At 34.7% G+C, this 16,726-nt stretch overlaps 1 protein-coding gene across 1 annotated transcript in view; it reads left to right on the top strand.

The window, feature by feature from the left end:
* Window positions 1-16,726, top strand: part of LYST (lysosomal trafficking regulator) — a 204,510-nt gene that overhangs the window by 71,786 nt on the left and 115,998 nt on the right. Inside the window, exons 5-10 of the mRNA XM_008053632.2 lie at window positions 79-2,161; window positions 3,778-4,807; window positions 5,848-6,009; window positions 7,490-7,646; window positions 9,127-9,353; window positions 9,868-9,934. Coding sequence (XP_008051823.1) covers window positions 79-2,161; window positions 3,778-4,807; window positions 5,848-6,009; window positions 7,490-7,646; window positions 9,127-9,353; window positions 9,868-9,934 — 3,726 coding nt within the window. The remainder of the gene's footprint in view (window positions 1-78; window positions 2,162-3,777; window positions 4,808-5,847; window positions 6,010-7,489; window positions 7,647-9,126; window positions 9,354-9,867; window positions 9,935-16,726) is intronic.

The raw sequence follows: 16,726 nt of genomic DNA, 5'->3' as shown, positions 1-16,726 counted from the left end.
CTAAGGGAGTTGTCACCTATACAAATTGAATTTTTAAAACATTGAGCTATTCTAAGTCTTCTTTCTTTATTTCATTAGATTTTGATCTACCACTCTCAGCTGATATAATCCTGACCAAAGAAAAGAACTCAAATTCACAAAAATCTACTCAGGAAAAATTACATTTAGAAGGAGGTACTCTGTCTGGTCAGGTTTCTGCAAAAGTAAACATCTTTCGAAAAAGCAGACGACAACGTAAAATTACCCACCGTTATTCTATAAAAGATGCAAGAAAGACACAGCTCTCCACCTCGGATTCAGAAGCCAATTCGGATGAAAAGAGCATAGCAATGAATAAGCATAGAAGGCCCCATCTGCTGCAGCATTGTGTATCACAGTTTCCTAAAGAAGACCACCCTACGGCTAAACTTGACCACTTAGCAACCAAAGAAGAACAGACTCCTCCTGATACCATGGCTTTGGAAAATTCCAGAGAGAGTATTCCAAGACAGGAGTCAAACGCTGACATTTTAAGTGAGACGGCTGCCTTGTCTGTTATCAGTAACATGAACAATTCTCCATTTGACTTGTGTCATGTTTTGTTATCTTTATTAGAAAAAGTTTGTAAGTTTGATATTACTTTGAATCATAATTCTGCTCTAGCAGCCAGTGTAGTACCCACACTGACTGAATTCTTAGCAGGCTTTGGGGACTGCTGTAATCTAAGCAACAACTTAGAGAGTCAAGTGGTTTCTGCAGGTTGGACTGAAGAACCAGTGGCTTTGATTCAACGGATGCTCTTTCGAACAGTGTTGCATCTTATGTCAGTAGATGTTAGTATAGCAGAGATGATGCCAGAAAGTCTTAGAAAAAATTTAACCGAATTGCTTAGGGCAGCTTTAAAAATTAGAACTTGCTTAGAAAAGCAGCCTGACCCTTTTGCACCAAGACAAAAGAAAACACTACAAGAGGTTCAGGAAGATTTTGTGTTTTCCAAGTATCGTCATAGAGCCCTTCTTTTACCTGAGCTTCTGGAAGGAGTTCTACAGATTCTGATCTCTTGTCTTCAAAGTGCAGCTTCAAATCCCTTCTACTTCAGTCAGGCCATGGATTTGGTTCAGGAATTTATCCAGCATCATGGACTCAATTTATTCGAAACAGCAGTTCTTCAAATGGAATGGCTGGTTTCAAGAGTTGGTGTTCCTCCCGAGGCCTCAGAACACTTGAAAGCCCTAGTAAGTAGCGTGATGAAAATAATGAGCACTGTCAAAAAAGTGAAATCAGAGCAACTTCATCATTCGATGTGTACAAGAAAAAGACACAGGCGTTGTGAATATTCCCATTTTATGCATCATCACCGAGATCTCTCAGGTCTTCTGGTTTCAGCTTTTAAAAGCCAGGTTTCCAAAAACCCATTTGAAGAGACTGCAGATGGAGATGTGTACTATCCGGAGCGATGCTGCTGTATTGCAGTGTGTGCTCATCAGTGCTTGCGTTTGCTGCAGCAGGCTTCTTCGAGCAGCACTTGCGTCCAGATTCTGTCAGGTGTCCATAACGTCGGAATATGCTGTTGTATGGATCCCAAATCTGTAATCATTCCTTTGCTCCATGCTTTTAAGTCGCCAGCACTGAAAAATTTTCAGCAGCATATATTGAATATCCTTAACAAACTTATTTTGGATCAGTTAGGAGGAGCAGAGATATCGCAAAAAATTAAAAAAGCAGCTTGCAATATTTGTACTGTTGACTCTGACCAACTAGCCAAGTTAGAAGAGACACTTCAGGGACACTCATGTGATGCTGAACCTTCCTCAAGTTTACTCAGTCCTTCTTACAGATTTCAAGGCATCCTGCCCAGCAGTGGATCTGAAGACTTGTTGTGGAAATGGGATGCTTTAAAGGCTTATCAGAACTTTGTTTTTGAAGAAGATAGATTACATAGTATACAGATTGCAAATCACATTTGCAATTTAATCCAGAAAGGCAATGTAGTTGTTCAGTGGAAGTTATATAATTACATCTTTAATCCTGTGCTCCAAAGAGGAGTTGAATTAGCACATCATTGTCAACACCTAAACGTTACTTCAGCTCGAACTCATGTGTGTAGCCTTCATAACCAGTGCTTGCCTCAGGAAGTACTTCAGATTTATTTAAAAACTCTGCCTATCCTGCTTAAATCCAGGTTTGTATGTGTGTGTGTGTATGTGTGTGTGTGTGTGTGTGTGTGTGTAGATATTTTTTTCTTATTGGATGCTTTTGAATGAGTAATACAGAATGGCATTTGAACTTCTAGTCCTGAAATCTTCAGTAGTGTAATTGTATTTACTCTTCATTCTTTCCTAGAATTTCATTTTAGTTTATCAACAAAAAAGTTTTCCATTTCTGGTTAGATTTGTTTGAACCATTTATTTGTATATGCATGTATGTATGTACTTATTTGTTTTTAATGAGCTGGTTATAGAGGAGAGGATAAAGCCATTAATTTTAATTTATCAGTGAAAAGAACAGTAGCACTTTAGATATATTTCTGAAAAAAAAATAGGGCAAGTTTAAATTAATTATTTTATATTTATAGAATATATTATTAGCCATTGAAAATGTTTTCAAAGATTATGTTGGAACATGAGAAGGTGATTATAATATTTTATTGGCAAAATGTACAAAATGAAAATAATGTTCACTTATTTATAAGTAAAATATGCAAATATAAAAAGTTATTTATTGAGGCAGTGGCATTATTATTTTACAAGTGTATATTTATGGTTACTACCTAAGCAATTCATGTAGAAAAATTTAAAAATGCAGATAAGCAAAAAATTAAAATTACTTTTAATTCTATCAATGAGTTTTCTATATTTTGTGGTTGTCAAGTCTTACATAATTTATAAATAAAGCTTGCTAGATGAATTGGCCTTTCAAATTAATGCATTTACCATTTTAAAACTCATTGAAAAATATAACCTATCATTATTATCTCCACGCGTGGCATTTTTTTGTCCATCTTAGTACAACTACTTTAAAACTAATATTGATGTTAAATCATTGCCTTACAGTCTTTTAGACATATTTCTGACATTCTGACATTATTTAAATAGAACTGACTGATTTGAAAGTTTTGAAACTCTGGCATGTTTTTGGACAACCTGGATCTTTGTGAAATAAGGGCTAAGAATCACCTGGCTGACTTATATCAAAGTTATTACTAAGATTCCAACGATCTAGACACAAGTCTCACCAGAGCCATAGCTGAAAACATTTATTAGTATTTACGCCAGTGAGCCAAATAAGAAGAGACCCTGCAGGGATCGCATATGATGCTGAAACTTCTGAAGATTTCCAGCTCTGTGATTTGGTTCTTTCCTTTCATATGGTGCGGATTTGAAACAAATAAAAAGTCCTAAAGGAACCATCAGGCAGGCAGAAAAATGAACAGACAAAATAGCTTCCTGCCCTCAGTGTAGTGGTGGTTGTGGTGGTTAGAATTTATACAGGATTTTCCATTTGGAGAAAATATTCTTCCCTGAGTTGTTTCATTTAATTTGAGACACATGTAATCTTTTCTTTGTAAATACTGCCAGTGCCACATATGGAGTGTTTAGAGATGGACGTGAGAGTAATTAGAGAGTAATTTGAGGGTCTGATCATATGCAACTAAGAACTTTAGCCAGATAATTGATAAATCCAATTAAGTAGTGTTTAGTATATCCTATATTCAGTAATGACATATTACATACTACATGTACTTATTTATAAATGATGTTTCTATATGTAAAATCTTGTGTTTTTTTTCTTTTACAGGGTAATAAGAGATTTGTTTTTAAGTTGTAATGGAGTAAATCAAATAATCGAATTAAATTACTTAAATGGTATTCGAAGTCATTCCCTAAAAGCCTTTGAAACTCTGATAATCAGCCTAGGGGAACAACAGAAAGATGCTTCAATTCCAGGTATTGATGGGATAGACATTGAACAGAAGGACTTGTCCTCTGTAAATGTAGGTACTTCTTTTCCTAACCAGCAGGCTTATTCAGATTCTTCTCAAAGTCTCAGCAAATTTTATGCTAGCCTCAAAGAAGCTTATCCAAAGAAACAGAAGACTGTTAACCAGGATATTCATATCAACACAATAAACCTGTTCCTCTGTGTGGCATTTTTATGTGTAAGTAAAGAAGCAGAGTCTGATAGAGAGCCAGCCAATGATTCAGAAGATACTTCTGGCTATGACAGCACAGCCAGTGAGCCTTTAAGTCATATGCTGCCATGTTTATCTCTTGAGAGCCTTGTCTTGCCTTCTCCCGAACATATGCACCAAGCAGCAGACATTTGGTCTATGTGTCGTTGGATCTACATGTTGAGTTCAGTCTTCCAGAAACAGTTTTATAGGCTTGGTGGTTTCCGAGTGTGCCATAAATTAATATTTATGATAATACAAAAACTATTCAAAAGTAATGAAGAGGAGCAAGGAAAAAAGGAGAGAGATACAACTATAAGTGAAAACCAGGATTTAAGCAGAATTTCTCAACCTGAGATAACTGTGAAGGAAGATTTATTATCTTTAACTGTAAAAAGTGACCTCACATCATCAGAAATGAGTAGTCTAAAAAAGAGCACAGACAGTTTAGGAAAATTAGAGTCACAGCCTGGTTCTTCCCTAAATGTGGAACAGATTTCGGCTACTGGAGCTGCTCCTGAGGAAGCCAAGGTATTTACAAGCCAAGAAAGTGATGCCTCACTTCAGAGCATACGACTTTTAGAGGCCCTTCTGGCCATTTGTCTTCACAGCGCCAGGACTAGTCAACAGAAGGTGGAATTGGAGTTATCTAATCAGGTAATACCTTGTCTTTAGTCTAGCTCTTGTGTAATCTATGTCTGTTTTTAAGATTCTAACTTAGTACTATTGTTGTTTTGTTTTTCCAAAGATTTTACATTTTGAGAAGCTTCTATATGCTTAGCACAGTACCAGGTAACTGTGGAAGACACAAAGAACATGACCCAGTTTTTACCCTGAAGATGCTCACCATTTAGTTTGGAATGCAAAACCCCATGTGAAAAAGTTTATGCTTAAGTGTCAGATGAATAATGATGGATATTGTGTTTCAAAGTTCGAAGATGTCAATCTTGGTGTGATGTTGTTGGATGCCCTGTCCAGATCCCCTTTATGAAATGGATGCACCCATTGCCATCGGCTGCATCAGCACCCATCTTCCCTTGTCTGATGGGAGATGCCTGGGAAGGATGCTTATAGCTAATGGCGGATGGATGTGGCTCTGAGGGGTGGGGACAGTCTCTTTGGTGCACTTCAGGTTCCAGAGCTTCCAGGAACGAGGCTGAGACTAGACTTCTGAAACCACATCTTTGTCTGGATCCTTCCCTGGCCTCTTCTGCTTTCCCTTGCAAGTGTTCTCCTGAGAGCACTTCTTAACAAAAAAGGAATCTAGGGACCTTGGAATGTGGCAGAGCTCTCCTGTCAACCAACAGGCTCTTCCTACTCCAGCTCCAGCCTTCATATTGCCTCATATCTAAAAAATCTTGATGCTTCCACATTGCTCACACTCCTTAACATAGCCTACAAAATTATTCCCAATCTTTTACTTTTTTGCTAAGCCTCGTTTTCTGCCATTGTTCACTATGCTGTAATCAAAACCAAATAAGATGAGCAAAGTATCTGATAAATTTTTTAAATGTTATTTTTATTAAGAGGATATTTGTATAAGAGCTAGATATTTGTGCAGTCATTTTACGTTCATATTAACTGCAAATAGATGGACTAGCTTTATATGTAAGTAAATATTAATTTATCATTTTTTGTTCACTAGTTTTTAAAAAGCATTATATTAATATTCATAGACTTTTTTTATTTTACCTTAGAACTTGTCTGTGGAAAATATATTGTTTGAAATGAGGGACCATCTTTCCCTGTCAAAAGTGACTGAAACAAAATTAGCAAAGCCTTTATTTGATGCTCTGCTTCGAGTTGCCCTGGGGAATCATTCAGCAGATTTTGAACATAATGATGCTATGATTGAGAAGGTATGAATAACATACAGTTTGTGTAATTTGGGTATGACTAGTAGAGGCAGAGGTGTGTGGATGGGACTGGGACACTGATGAATGTAGTTAGAATATATGGACCAGGATTTGGTCATATGGACCAAATGGATATGATGGACATATGATGGGATAGACAATATTTTGTCAGTGCCCTATCTCAAATAAAACAGGGAGCAATATGTTATGCTTTTCTTCATCTAAGACAAATGTGTTAGTTGATTTGACATGTCTTATATATAACTAACATGTCTTATATATAACTAACTAATGGAAGGCTCCATCTTTTTATATGCTGGCCTTAAATTTCTGGAATTTTGCCCAGTAAAGACAAATGTATTAGTTGATTTGACATGTCTTATATATAGCTAACAGGTTATTAAATAGTAATTCAGGGATGGTTGATGATTTACCTATCCTACCTACTCTTGTGTTGGTGCAGCTTATATTTCCAGAACTCTCTATTCACTTTAATTTTAAATCACTCAGCATAAAAAGTACTAGTACTCACACAGAAAATAGCAATCACGTTGTTTTAGTATTTGGGTTAACATTTTTTTTTAAGTGTTTAAATCTTTTCCTTAAACTTTGTAGTGCCTACTTAGTTCATTTTCCTCTCATTTTGCATTTATTTTACCTTTAATTAATTGTCACTTGTCCTTTATATAACTTCTCTTTTAACTCCTTGGTATAGCCATATATGTAATGTTACTGTTTTCATAAAGACTTATGAAATAGAAATTAATATCTTCATATCATACTGAATCAATTGGTTAACTGTAAAACATTAAAATATCTACTTTATTCTTTTATTGATGCTGTAATAGTTAAAGTACTCTGAGCTTCTTTAGGTGAAAATATTTTCTAAAATGAATGTATTGGTAACATTTTTGTAAGAAAAGAAAAATTTCTTGCCACAAAGTATTACACAGGAAGTTAATGCTGGAACTCTTGATTTCTGAGATGCTTTTATATATACAGTTGCATTATGAAATCTTTAAATTAATCTCTTTGAAAAACTGTCATTACTCCTCTAGTCATCTAATTTATGAAATATTTCATTTATAAAGTCCTTATGAAAAATATTTTTATTAACAAGTGTGTAAAACTGTATTTTTTAGCATTAAGTTATGTAATGTATAATTTCACATCTTGGTGGCTTTTAGTCATTTCCTATTGTATAACTGGAATTAAATTTCTTAAATATATTTATTTTTCAGTAAAGCTGAAACAACCTATAGTTTACGGTTAGAAACTCCCCTTTTTTGAAGTGGCAAGTTGTTTGAGAGGTTCTGGGAAATTTTACTGAATGAATTTCTTAATAATGATTAATATTGATTGCTAAGTTTGTTTCCTCAAGAAAATATTAAAGCTGTTGGTAACAACTTTTAAGTAATAAAATTTTATTAATAATAATGGGTATATGTTACAACTTTTACCTTTGAATTACACTTATTTATAGAGTCATCAGTCTGAGGAAGAATTGTCGTCCCAACCTGGTGATTTTTCAGAAGATGCTGAGGATTCTCAGTATTGTAATTTTAAACTTTTAGTTGAAGAAGAAGGTTATGAAGCAGACAGCGAGAGCAATCCTGAGGATGACGAAACCTGGGATGATGGTAAAATGTCACTGAAGTGCTTGTGATGGGATCTGCAAGTCAGATTGTTACATAGCAAAGTCATTCATAATAAACCGCTTTAGAATTTTGTATTGCCTTGCAATTTAAACAGTGGATTGTATTATTATTTTATGTGATCTTCACAACACATTCTGGCATTTGTATATGCCACAATGAGATAAACTTTGTTGTCATGAACATTGTCTAATTGCCCAAGAACATGGTGTGAAGGACAAAGTCCCTCCTTTCATATATATCCTAGTGTGAAAGATAAACATCAGCAATAAATAGTATGAGAAAATAAAACCGGGTGATTTAATAGTGATTGAGTGGTAAAGGAAGTCCTTTCTGAAGAGGTGATGTTTTATATTGAGGCCTAAATTTAAAAAAGCTAAACAGGCAAACACTGGCAGGAGGAACATTCCAGCAGCTTGTTACAAAGAATAAATAACATAAGGAATGCAGATATCTTTCTGTGACATCTTTCAAGTATGCCGAAGCATAGATTTCTTCTTAGTTTATCACAGTCCAACTTGTTCTTAGGATGGGACTACATTGCATACGATCCTTTGTCTTCAACTTAAAACTTGGGTGGGATGGGAAAGATGGATTGATTCAAGCCAGGAGACCTCTGGGAAGGCTCCATCTTTTTATATGCTGGCCTTATGAATATCCCAGTACTGCTAACCTTATAGTAGTTTATCTTCCTCACAGTCAGTTTTCTCTTTCTCATCCAGTGAATGGGAATACTCACTGATAACTTACTTAAAGGGCTCGATGGACCCATGGTTGGTACTTTTTGCAAACATACTGGTTTGATGATGATTTTATTATAGTACAGTTTAGCATAGTACAGGTTTGATTTTATAATCATGGATTCCTTCTTTTTATGTTTGCCAAGTAGATATCGACTGAAAGAATTCTGGTGTAGGTAGAAATTTATAAATTTCTTAATTATATGAGCATTTTTTTGCAGAGTACAGCAGTCTTAAGATCATATTAGTCAAATTTTCCAAAATGCGGTATTCAGTAACACAGACTATTTCTCACTTATGAAGTCATATGACAAAGTCTAGAATTTATGCAACCAATAACCAAGCCTACTGTTTTCACAGAGACATGGACAGGCAAATTGAACTTTTACCTACAAAACACACCTACCTTGTGATTTAGGTGTTTTGGGGTCAGAAAGTTGTATCTGAGAGATGTGTTAAATCTGTATTACAGGTCTATAAAAATTACCGTTGCTAATATTTATAGTTCTGTTGAAGATCAAAATTACTTTTAAAGCTATTCATAAGACTGATTATTCAGGATGCATATTATAATCAGAAGTCATGTTGTAGGGAAAGGTATTGTGAGCATCTTCCCTTATGAGCATCTTCTAAATAGCGTTTTGCTACTAGATTTTCTAAATGATGAACAAAATTTGAGATAGTGTTTAGAGAATAAAAATAATCTTTTCTTTTTCCCTTTTCAGGGGTAGACTTAAAGTCTGAAACAGAATGTTTCAGTGCATCAAGCAGTCCAAATGACTTAATCGAAAACCTTACTCAAGGGGAAATAATATATCCTGAGATCTGTATGCTGGAATTAAATTTGCTTTCTGCTAGTAAAGCCAAACTTGATGTACTTGCCCATGTATTTGAGAGTTTTTTGAAAATTATTAGGCAGAAAGAAAAGAATATTTTTCTGCTCATGCAACAGGTAAAAGATGTATTTAGTTAAATGTGATCAATATTTATCAGATGTATGTCCTAATAACATATCTACTTATGTGTAACCCAACTTATGTGTCTGAGAATTATTTTAGATAATTATTTGACTTTTATAGTACCTTAAGTGTGTTTTTACCTACAAGTGGTATACCAAGATCTTCTAATTTCATACTTATCTAGAATATCATAAAAATTAATGTTGTCATTGGCTGACGTATAACAAATTCTCATATATTTCTGAGAATGAACAATATTTTAAGAATTATATTTAATTTTATATGTGCTCATTGTTTTGGAAAATTAGAAAATTCGAAAACAGTATAAGAAGTAAATTAGAACTGTGTGTAATCCTACACATAGTATTCTTCCCAGTCATTTAAAAATACACAAATACATGTATATATAGTAGACTTCCACAATCAAATAATTTGTTATGACATTACAGTTTCTTCATGCTTCTGTGAGATAAGAAATTTATTATACTTCATTATTTTTATCTTCAGGGAACCGTGAAAAGTCTTTTAGGAGGATTTTTGAGTATTTTAACACAAGCTGATTCTGATTTTCATGGTGAGTTGAAACTTAGTTTTAAACAATAGTTTTGAAATTATTTTGTTATGTGAAGAGTTGATAGGAATGGCTTCCATTAGCATAGTGCTCTATGATTTCACAAATATTTTTATATGCATTGTCTCATTTGTTCCTCAGATCCACCCAATAAAATAGACATAGTGTAAATATCTTTATGAAGAGGAAAATTTAGATTCCAAGGGATTGAGTTGTTCAGAGTCCTATTCATTGAAGTGATATTGTGGAGACTGTAACCCAGTCTAAACACTATGTTGCTGCCATATCTGATATTGATTGTCTATTCTCTACTTAGTACTTCCTCAAACATTTGAAAAATTCATAATAAGTGTATAATATGGTTTCTAACCAAAAGAAGCCTAAATTTTAGTTGGACAATTAAGGCTAATATACACAAAATGTTAATTTGGGTTTGTCTGATGTTTCCTCAAGATGAAGTTCAAGTTATACATTTTGGCAGAAATAATCAGAAGTGGTATTGGATCTCTCTGAGTACATTATATCAAAGGATTTATGATATCTAGATCTACTGATGATTTTAACTTTGATCATGTGGTTAAGGTGGTATCTGCCAGATTTTCCATTATAAACTTACTATTTTCCCTTTCTAATTAATAAGTATCTCGTGGAGAAATAACTTATGACTAAATATCCTTTTTATCATCACACTCTGTACTTCTAATTTTGGCATCCATTCATGACTCTTGACTGAAACAATTCTGTGGCATTTACTAAATAGTGTTTTCTATTTCCATCTATTATTTGTTAACTGGGATTGTACTGTAAGGGAAAACTTTCTCTTCCCCATTTACTTATTTAACATATAGGTATATTTTATTATTTGTGCTAGGCACTCTGTAAACCTATGATCTAGAGACTTATTTCCATCTTAACTCTGAGAAATTCTATTCCATTATTGTTAAATAACAGCTTTATAGGGGTGTAGCTTACATATTATACAACTCATTCATTAAAAGTGTACAGTAAGTGTTTTTTGTTCTTTTTTCTTTTTCTTGAGTCGAAGTCTAACTCTGTTGCCTAAGCTGGAGTGTAGCGGCATGCTCTCGGCCCCACTACAGCCTCGACCTGCTGGACTCAGTCAATCCTTCCACCTCAGCCTTCCAAGTAGTTGAGACTACAGGCATGAGCCACTACACCCAGCTAATTTTTTGATATATGGTAGAGATGAGGTCTCGTCAAGTTGCCCAGACTGGTCTCGAACCCATGGGCTCAGGCAATCCTCTCATCTCGACCTCTCAAAGTGCTGGGATTATAGGCATGGGCCACCTCGCTCGCCCTTAAGTGTTTTTTAGTATACTTACAGTTGTGCAACCATCACCACAATCAATTTTAGAATATTTCATCGCTGTCAAAAGAAAAAAAAAATCTTAGAAAATACAGGAGACACCCCTACAGAAATTGGAATGGGCAACCAACTCCTGTTCAAAACCCCAGCAGCCCATGCCATAAGAGATAAGATAGACAAGTGGGACCTCATCAAAGTGATAAGCTTCTGCAACGCAGAAGAAACCGTCAAGGGAGTGGGGAAACAGCCCACAGGATGGGAAAAAACATTTGCCAACTGAATATCTAACAAAGGCCTAACATCTAGGATCTACAAGGAGTTCAGACATGCTGAAAGGAAAAAAACAAACAGCCCTATTAAAAAGTGGGCAAAAGATATGAATAGACATTTCTCAAAAGAAGACAAAGGAGCAACCAACAGATACATGAAAAAATGCTCAGCCTCACTAATCATCAAAGACATGCAAATCAAAACTGCACTGAGATACCACCTAACTCCAGTCAGGCTGGCCCTCATTAGTAACTCAAAGAACAATATATGCTGGAGAGGATGTGGAGAAAAGGGACTGTATCTACACTTTTGGTGTACAACCTCTGTGGAAAACAGTGTGGCGATTCCTAAAAGATCTAAAAATCAACCTTCCATATGACCCAGTAACCCCCCTTCTGGGAATATACCCACAGAAACTCAAATCATTCTACAAAAAAGATACCTGTGGACATATGTTTATTGCAGCACTATTCACAGCAGCAAAAGCATGGAATCAGCTGTGCTGCGCACTGAAAGTGGACTAGATTTTTTAAATGTGGTGCATATACATGATAGAATATTATGCAGCCATAAAGAAGGACAATTATGGATTTCGCAGCAACATGGATGGATTAAGAGTCAATCATACTCAGTGATCTATCACAGAAACAAAGAACTGAGTACCACTGTTCTCACAATACTACAAGAAAGGGATTGGTCGTAGCAGGGCACTGCCAGGAGAGAGGAGGGGGACATAACATCAATAAGGGTACCTGATCCCAAACCAGGCAAAGTGAGGATCCTTAGGAGGCTGTATGATGACCACTTATGTACCTAATCCTGAATTGTACTCTACATCTTTAAGATAAAATAATAAAAGAGAAACCCTGTACCCTTTAGTAGTTACTCCCGATTTCCCGTTAACTCTCCCCCATACACATTTCCTTGCCCCTGGCTATCATTAATCTACTTCCTGCCTCTATAGATTTGCCTCTTCTGGATATTTTCCAAGTACATGGAATTTTTGGTCTTTTGTGACTGGTTTCTTTCACATAGCATAATGTTTACAACGTTCATTGATGTTGTAGTGTATTTCTACCCTTCTGTTCTCTTTTAGTCATTTGTTTCCATTTTTTATTTTGTATGGATTTTTTTTAGTTTTTATTAATAGATTTTATTTTTTAGAACAGCTTTAGATTTACAGAGAAATTGAACAGGTTACAGAGAAATTGAACAGAGTTCCCACATTCCCTCCATGATCACTTTTCTCTATTATTTATCTAACTTTTTATGATATATATTATAATTAATGAACCTATATTGATATAGTATTATTAACGGAAGTCTATAATTTATTCAGATTTCTTAAGTTTTTACCTAATTTTTTTTTCTTGTTCAAAGAACCTATCCAGGTTACCACATTACAATTAATTGCATTATCTCTTTAGGCACCTTTGCTGTAGCAGTTTCTCAGACTTTCCTTGTTTTTGATGATGTTGACAGTTCTGAGGGGTTCTATTGAAGAATGTCTCTCTAAAGGAATTTGTCTGATATTTTTCTCATTGTGCTATTTCATTGTAATTTTGATTTGCATTTCCCTAAAGCTTAGTGATACTAAGCATCTTTTCCTGTGCTTATTAGCCATTTGTATATCCTGTTTGAAGGAATGTCTGTTCAAGCCCTTTACTTATTTTTGAGTTGTTTCTTTTTTTGTTGTTGAGTTTTAGGAGTTCTCTATATAGTCTCAATATTAACTCCTTATCAGATATATGATTTGCTAATATTTTCTCCCATTATGTGCGTTGCATTTTTTACTCTATTGATAGTATCCTTTGATGCACAACACGATCATTTTGATGTCCAATTGGTCAGTGTTTTTCTTTTTTTTTTATGTACCTTTGGTGTCATATCTAAGAAGTCACTGACACATCCAATGTGATAAAGCTTTCTTCCAAAGTTTTTTTCTAAGAGTTTTATAATTTTATCTCTTACCTTTAGGTCCTCAAGTCATTTTGAGTTAATTTTTATATATAATGTTATCTAAGGACCCAGTTTCATTTTTTTGCTTGTAAGTATCCAATTTTCCCAGTACCATTTGTTGAAAAGACTGTTTTTTCCCTCACTAAATGAATTCTTTGTCAAAAATCATGATTACACTAGGAGTATAGGCCTTTGGGAGGAAGATCAGAGAAAAGTAAAATGCCATTGTCATTACATCATATGAAGGGTACATACTATCAATATGTTTTACAACTGTTGATGTTGACCCTGATCACTTGAATTAAGTAGTGTTTGTCAGTTTTCTTCACTGTAAAGTTACTTTTCCCTTTCGCTTCTTTTCTTTTTTTGGCTGAATAATATTCCATTTTGTGAATATACCACATTTTATTTATTCATTCATCAGTTGATGGACATTTGGGCAGTTCCGCTTTTTTGTTATTATGTATAATGCTGCTATGAACACTCCTATACATGCTTTTTGTGTGAACATGGTTTTTCATTTTTTTGAGTCAGATAGTAACTGTGTTTAATTATTTGCTTTAATAATTTTTCCAAAATAACTGCACCATTTTGCATTCTTACCTTTGGTGTATGAAAGTTCTAATTTCTTCACATCCTTGCCAACACTTGTCATTTTAATCTTTTTTATTATATCCATCCTAGTGGGTTTGAAGTGGTATCTCATTCTGGTTTTGATTAGTATTTCCCAGAAGGCTAACAGTGTTAAGCATGTATTCCTGTGTGTCTTAGCCCCTTTTGTGCTTCTACAACCAATTACCAAAGTCTAAGATCAAGGTGCTAGTATTGGCAAGGACCTTCTTGCTGTGTCATCACAGGGCAGAAGGTCAAAGGGCAAAGAGACAAAGGGAAGCTGAGCTCTCCCTTTTATTATGGCATTAATCCCACGCATGAAGGCAAAGCCCTTATGACCATGTTACCTTTAAAACATTCCACTGCCTAACATCATCACAATGGCAACTAAATTTCAACATGAGTTTTGGAGGGGATAAGCATTCACACCATAGCAATGTGTTTATTGGCTTTTTTTTTTTTTTTTAAGATCTTCTTTGGATTTCTTTGGAGAAATATCTATCTCAATTCCTTTACCATTTTTAAATTAGTAATTTGTGTATTTATTATTGAGTTGTAAGAGTTTTTAATGTATTCTAAGTGCAAGTTCTTTATCAGAGATACGGTTTACAAATATTTTCATCCATTCTTTGGATTGTCACTTCACTTTCTTGATGGCTTACTTTGAAGCACAAATTTTTTTTTAAAAAGTCCTGTTTACTTATTTTGGTTTCTGTTGCTTTGTTTTTAGTGTCATATCTAGGAAGATCCAATCCAAGGTCATGAAAATTTATTATTTTAAAAATAATTTTTCCCCTCCATATTCTCTGTTCTCTTTTTCTTGTTCTTACATTCCAACTGTAATCTTGGGCCTTCTGGATTGATGTTGTACATATGTCTCACATTGTCTACTTCTCTCTTTTTGTGCTGTATTTTGAGAGATTTCATCAATTCCATTCCAACCTTTTATTCAATTTTTTATTTTGGTAATTATATTTTAATGCTTGAGAGTTCTTTCTTGTTTGTTTTCTGGTTCTTTTTCATATAAGGATATAATATCTTCTAGTATATATTTGGTTATAGTGATGAACATCTTAAAGTTTATCCCCTAAATTCTTTCTTTTTCCTCTGGGGTCAGTTTATCAATTTCTTTTTTAATCTTGGTTTTACTCATGTAGGTTGCTGATTCTCTAATCTTTGATGAACTTTTTTGCCCATTTATATTTAATAAAGCTGTTGGATATTTCCTCTAATACCGTGAAAGCAAATTTGTTTTTCTTTTTGGCCTCTTCCCTGAATGGATATTCTGTTGAAGAGTTTTGTGTGAATGTGCCAGTGAATGATTAGAGGCTCCCCAAATACCTTAATGAAGAGAGCTTTACTTGGGGAACATTAAGGCCTCTGTTACCCACATGGCACTTTTCCTACATTAGAAAAATGTATCTTCTGCATGAAGAGCTTGGCAAGCAAATAGTATCTTTTTGGCTAAGTAAAAGGCATCCCTTTCTTCATTCAGGCAACACAGCCCAACACCAGGATGCATAGTTTGGCAAACAGTAGTCAGGCTTTATTTTAGTGTCTACTTTTCCCTTTGCTTAGGCAGTTTGATCAGTCTGTAGACTGTACAGTCATACTCAGTAGCCCTGATACTAACATCCCACTGTATGTCTGAATTGTTGCCTGGTAAACCATTCTGTTTCTTTAAAGAAGAGTTACGAGGTTTGGGGCCTAAAAGTGAAAACTGAGCTGTCTGTGCTCTATCCTGAGAAACAGGACAGAGGTGAATATTCACAAGCAGAACTTTCATTGATCCCTGTGTTTTCAGTCATGTTTCCTCTGGAGACCTTAAGTGGACAGATTGGCTCCCACTACTCTGAGACTCTTTGAAATTCAAAGGAATTCTAAGCTGCAGCTTTCTCTTTTATCCATCTACTTTTCCATCTTCCAGAAATATTTTAAAATTTCTTTGCCGATGTGCCCCAATGCCCTTTTTTGCTGTTACGAGTTTTTTCTTTTACTTTAGTGCAGTGATTTCAGTAGTACACAGTGAGAAATAAAATCTAAGCATACACACTTTACTTTGATCATGCTACTTTTCCATTCAGAAATCTTTAATGGATTTGTGTTATTTATAGGATAAAGTCCATGCTATTTTATAGTCACATTGCAAGTAGTCTTTCCAGATATACCTACTATTATACTTCTGCATCAGCTCATTGTGCCTATAAAATGTTGCTTAAACATGACTTCTATTCTCTATCCTTCAGGTTTTCCAAAATTACAAATCTTTTAAGACTTATCTCAGATTTTACATCAAGATTATTTTTTGGTGAGGATTAGCTGAGATAATGCATGTATAAATACTTCAAACGCTATAATGGGCTCTACAAATATAAAAATATTATTTTTCACTAAAGAATTCTATGAATTTGTGTACTACCATTTATGTTTCATGCTAAACCTGTGACAGAATAAAGAAAATATTGAAACTAAGTAGTTTATGATATTAAGTATTGAAGTAATCTCTGTTTCCACTTTTATTTCCTGTCATCTGATTTTTACTTAGACAGTGATAGTTAGGCCGGGCTTGGTGGCTCAGCCTGTAATCCCGCGCTTTGGGAGGCCGAGGTGAGTGAATTGCCTGAGCC

The sequence above is a fragment of the Carlito syrichta genome, unplaced genomic scaffold, assembly GCF_000164805.1.
Source record: "Carlito syrichta isolate Samal-C Ts95f unplaced genomic scaffold, Tarsius_syrichta-2.0.1 Scaffold288337, whole genome shotgun sequence".
Lineage (NCBI taxonomy): Eukaryota > Metazoa > Chordata > Mammalia > Primates > Tarsiidae > Carlito > Carlito syrichta.
This window is presented reverse-complemented; position numbering and strand designations above follow the sequence as displayed.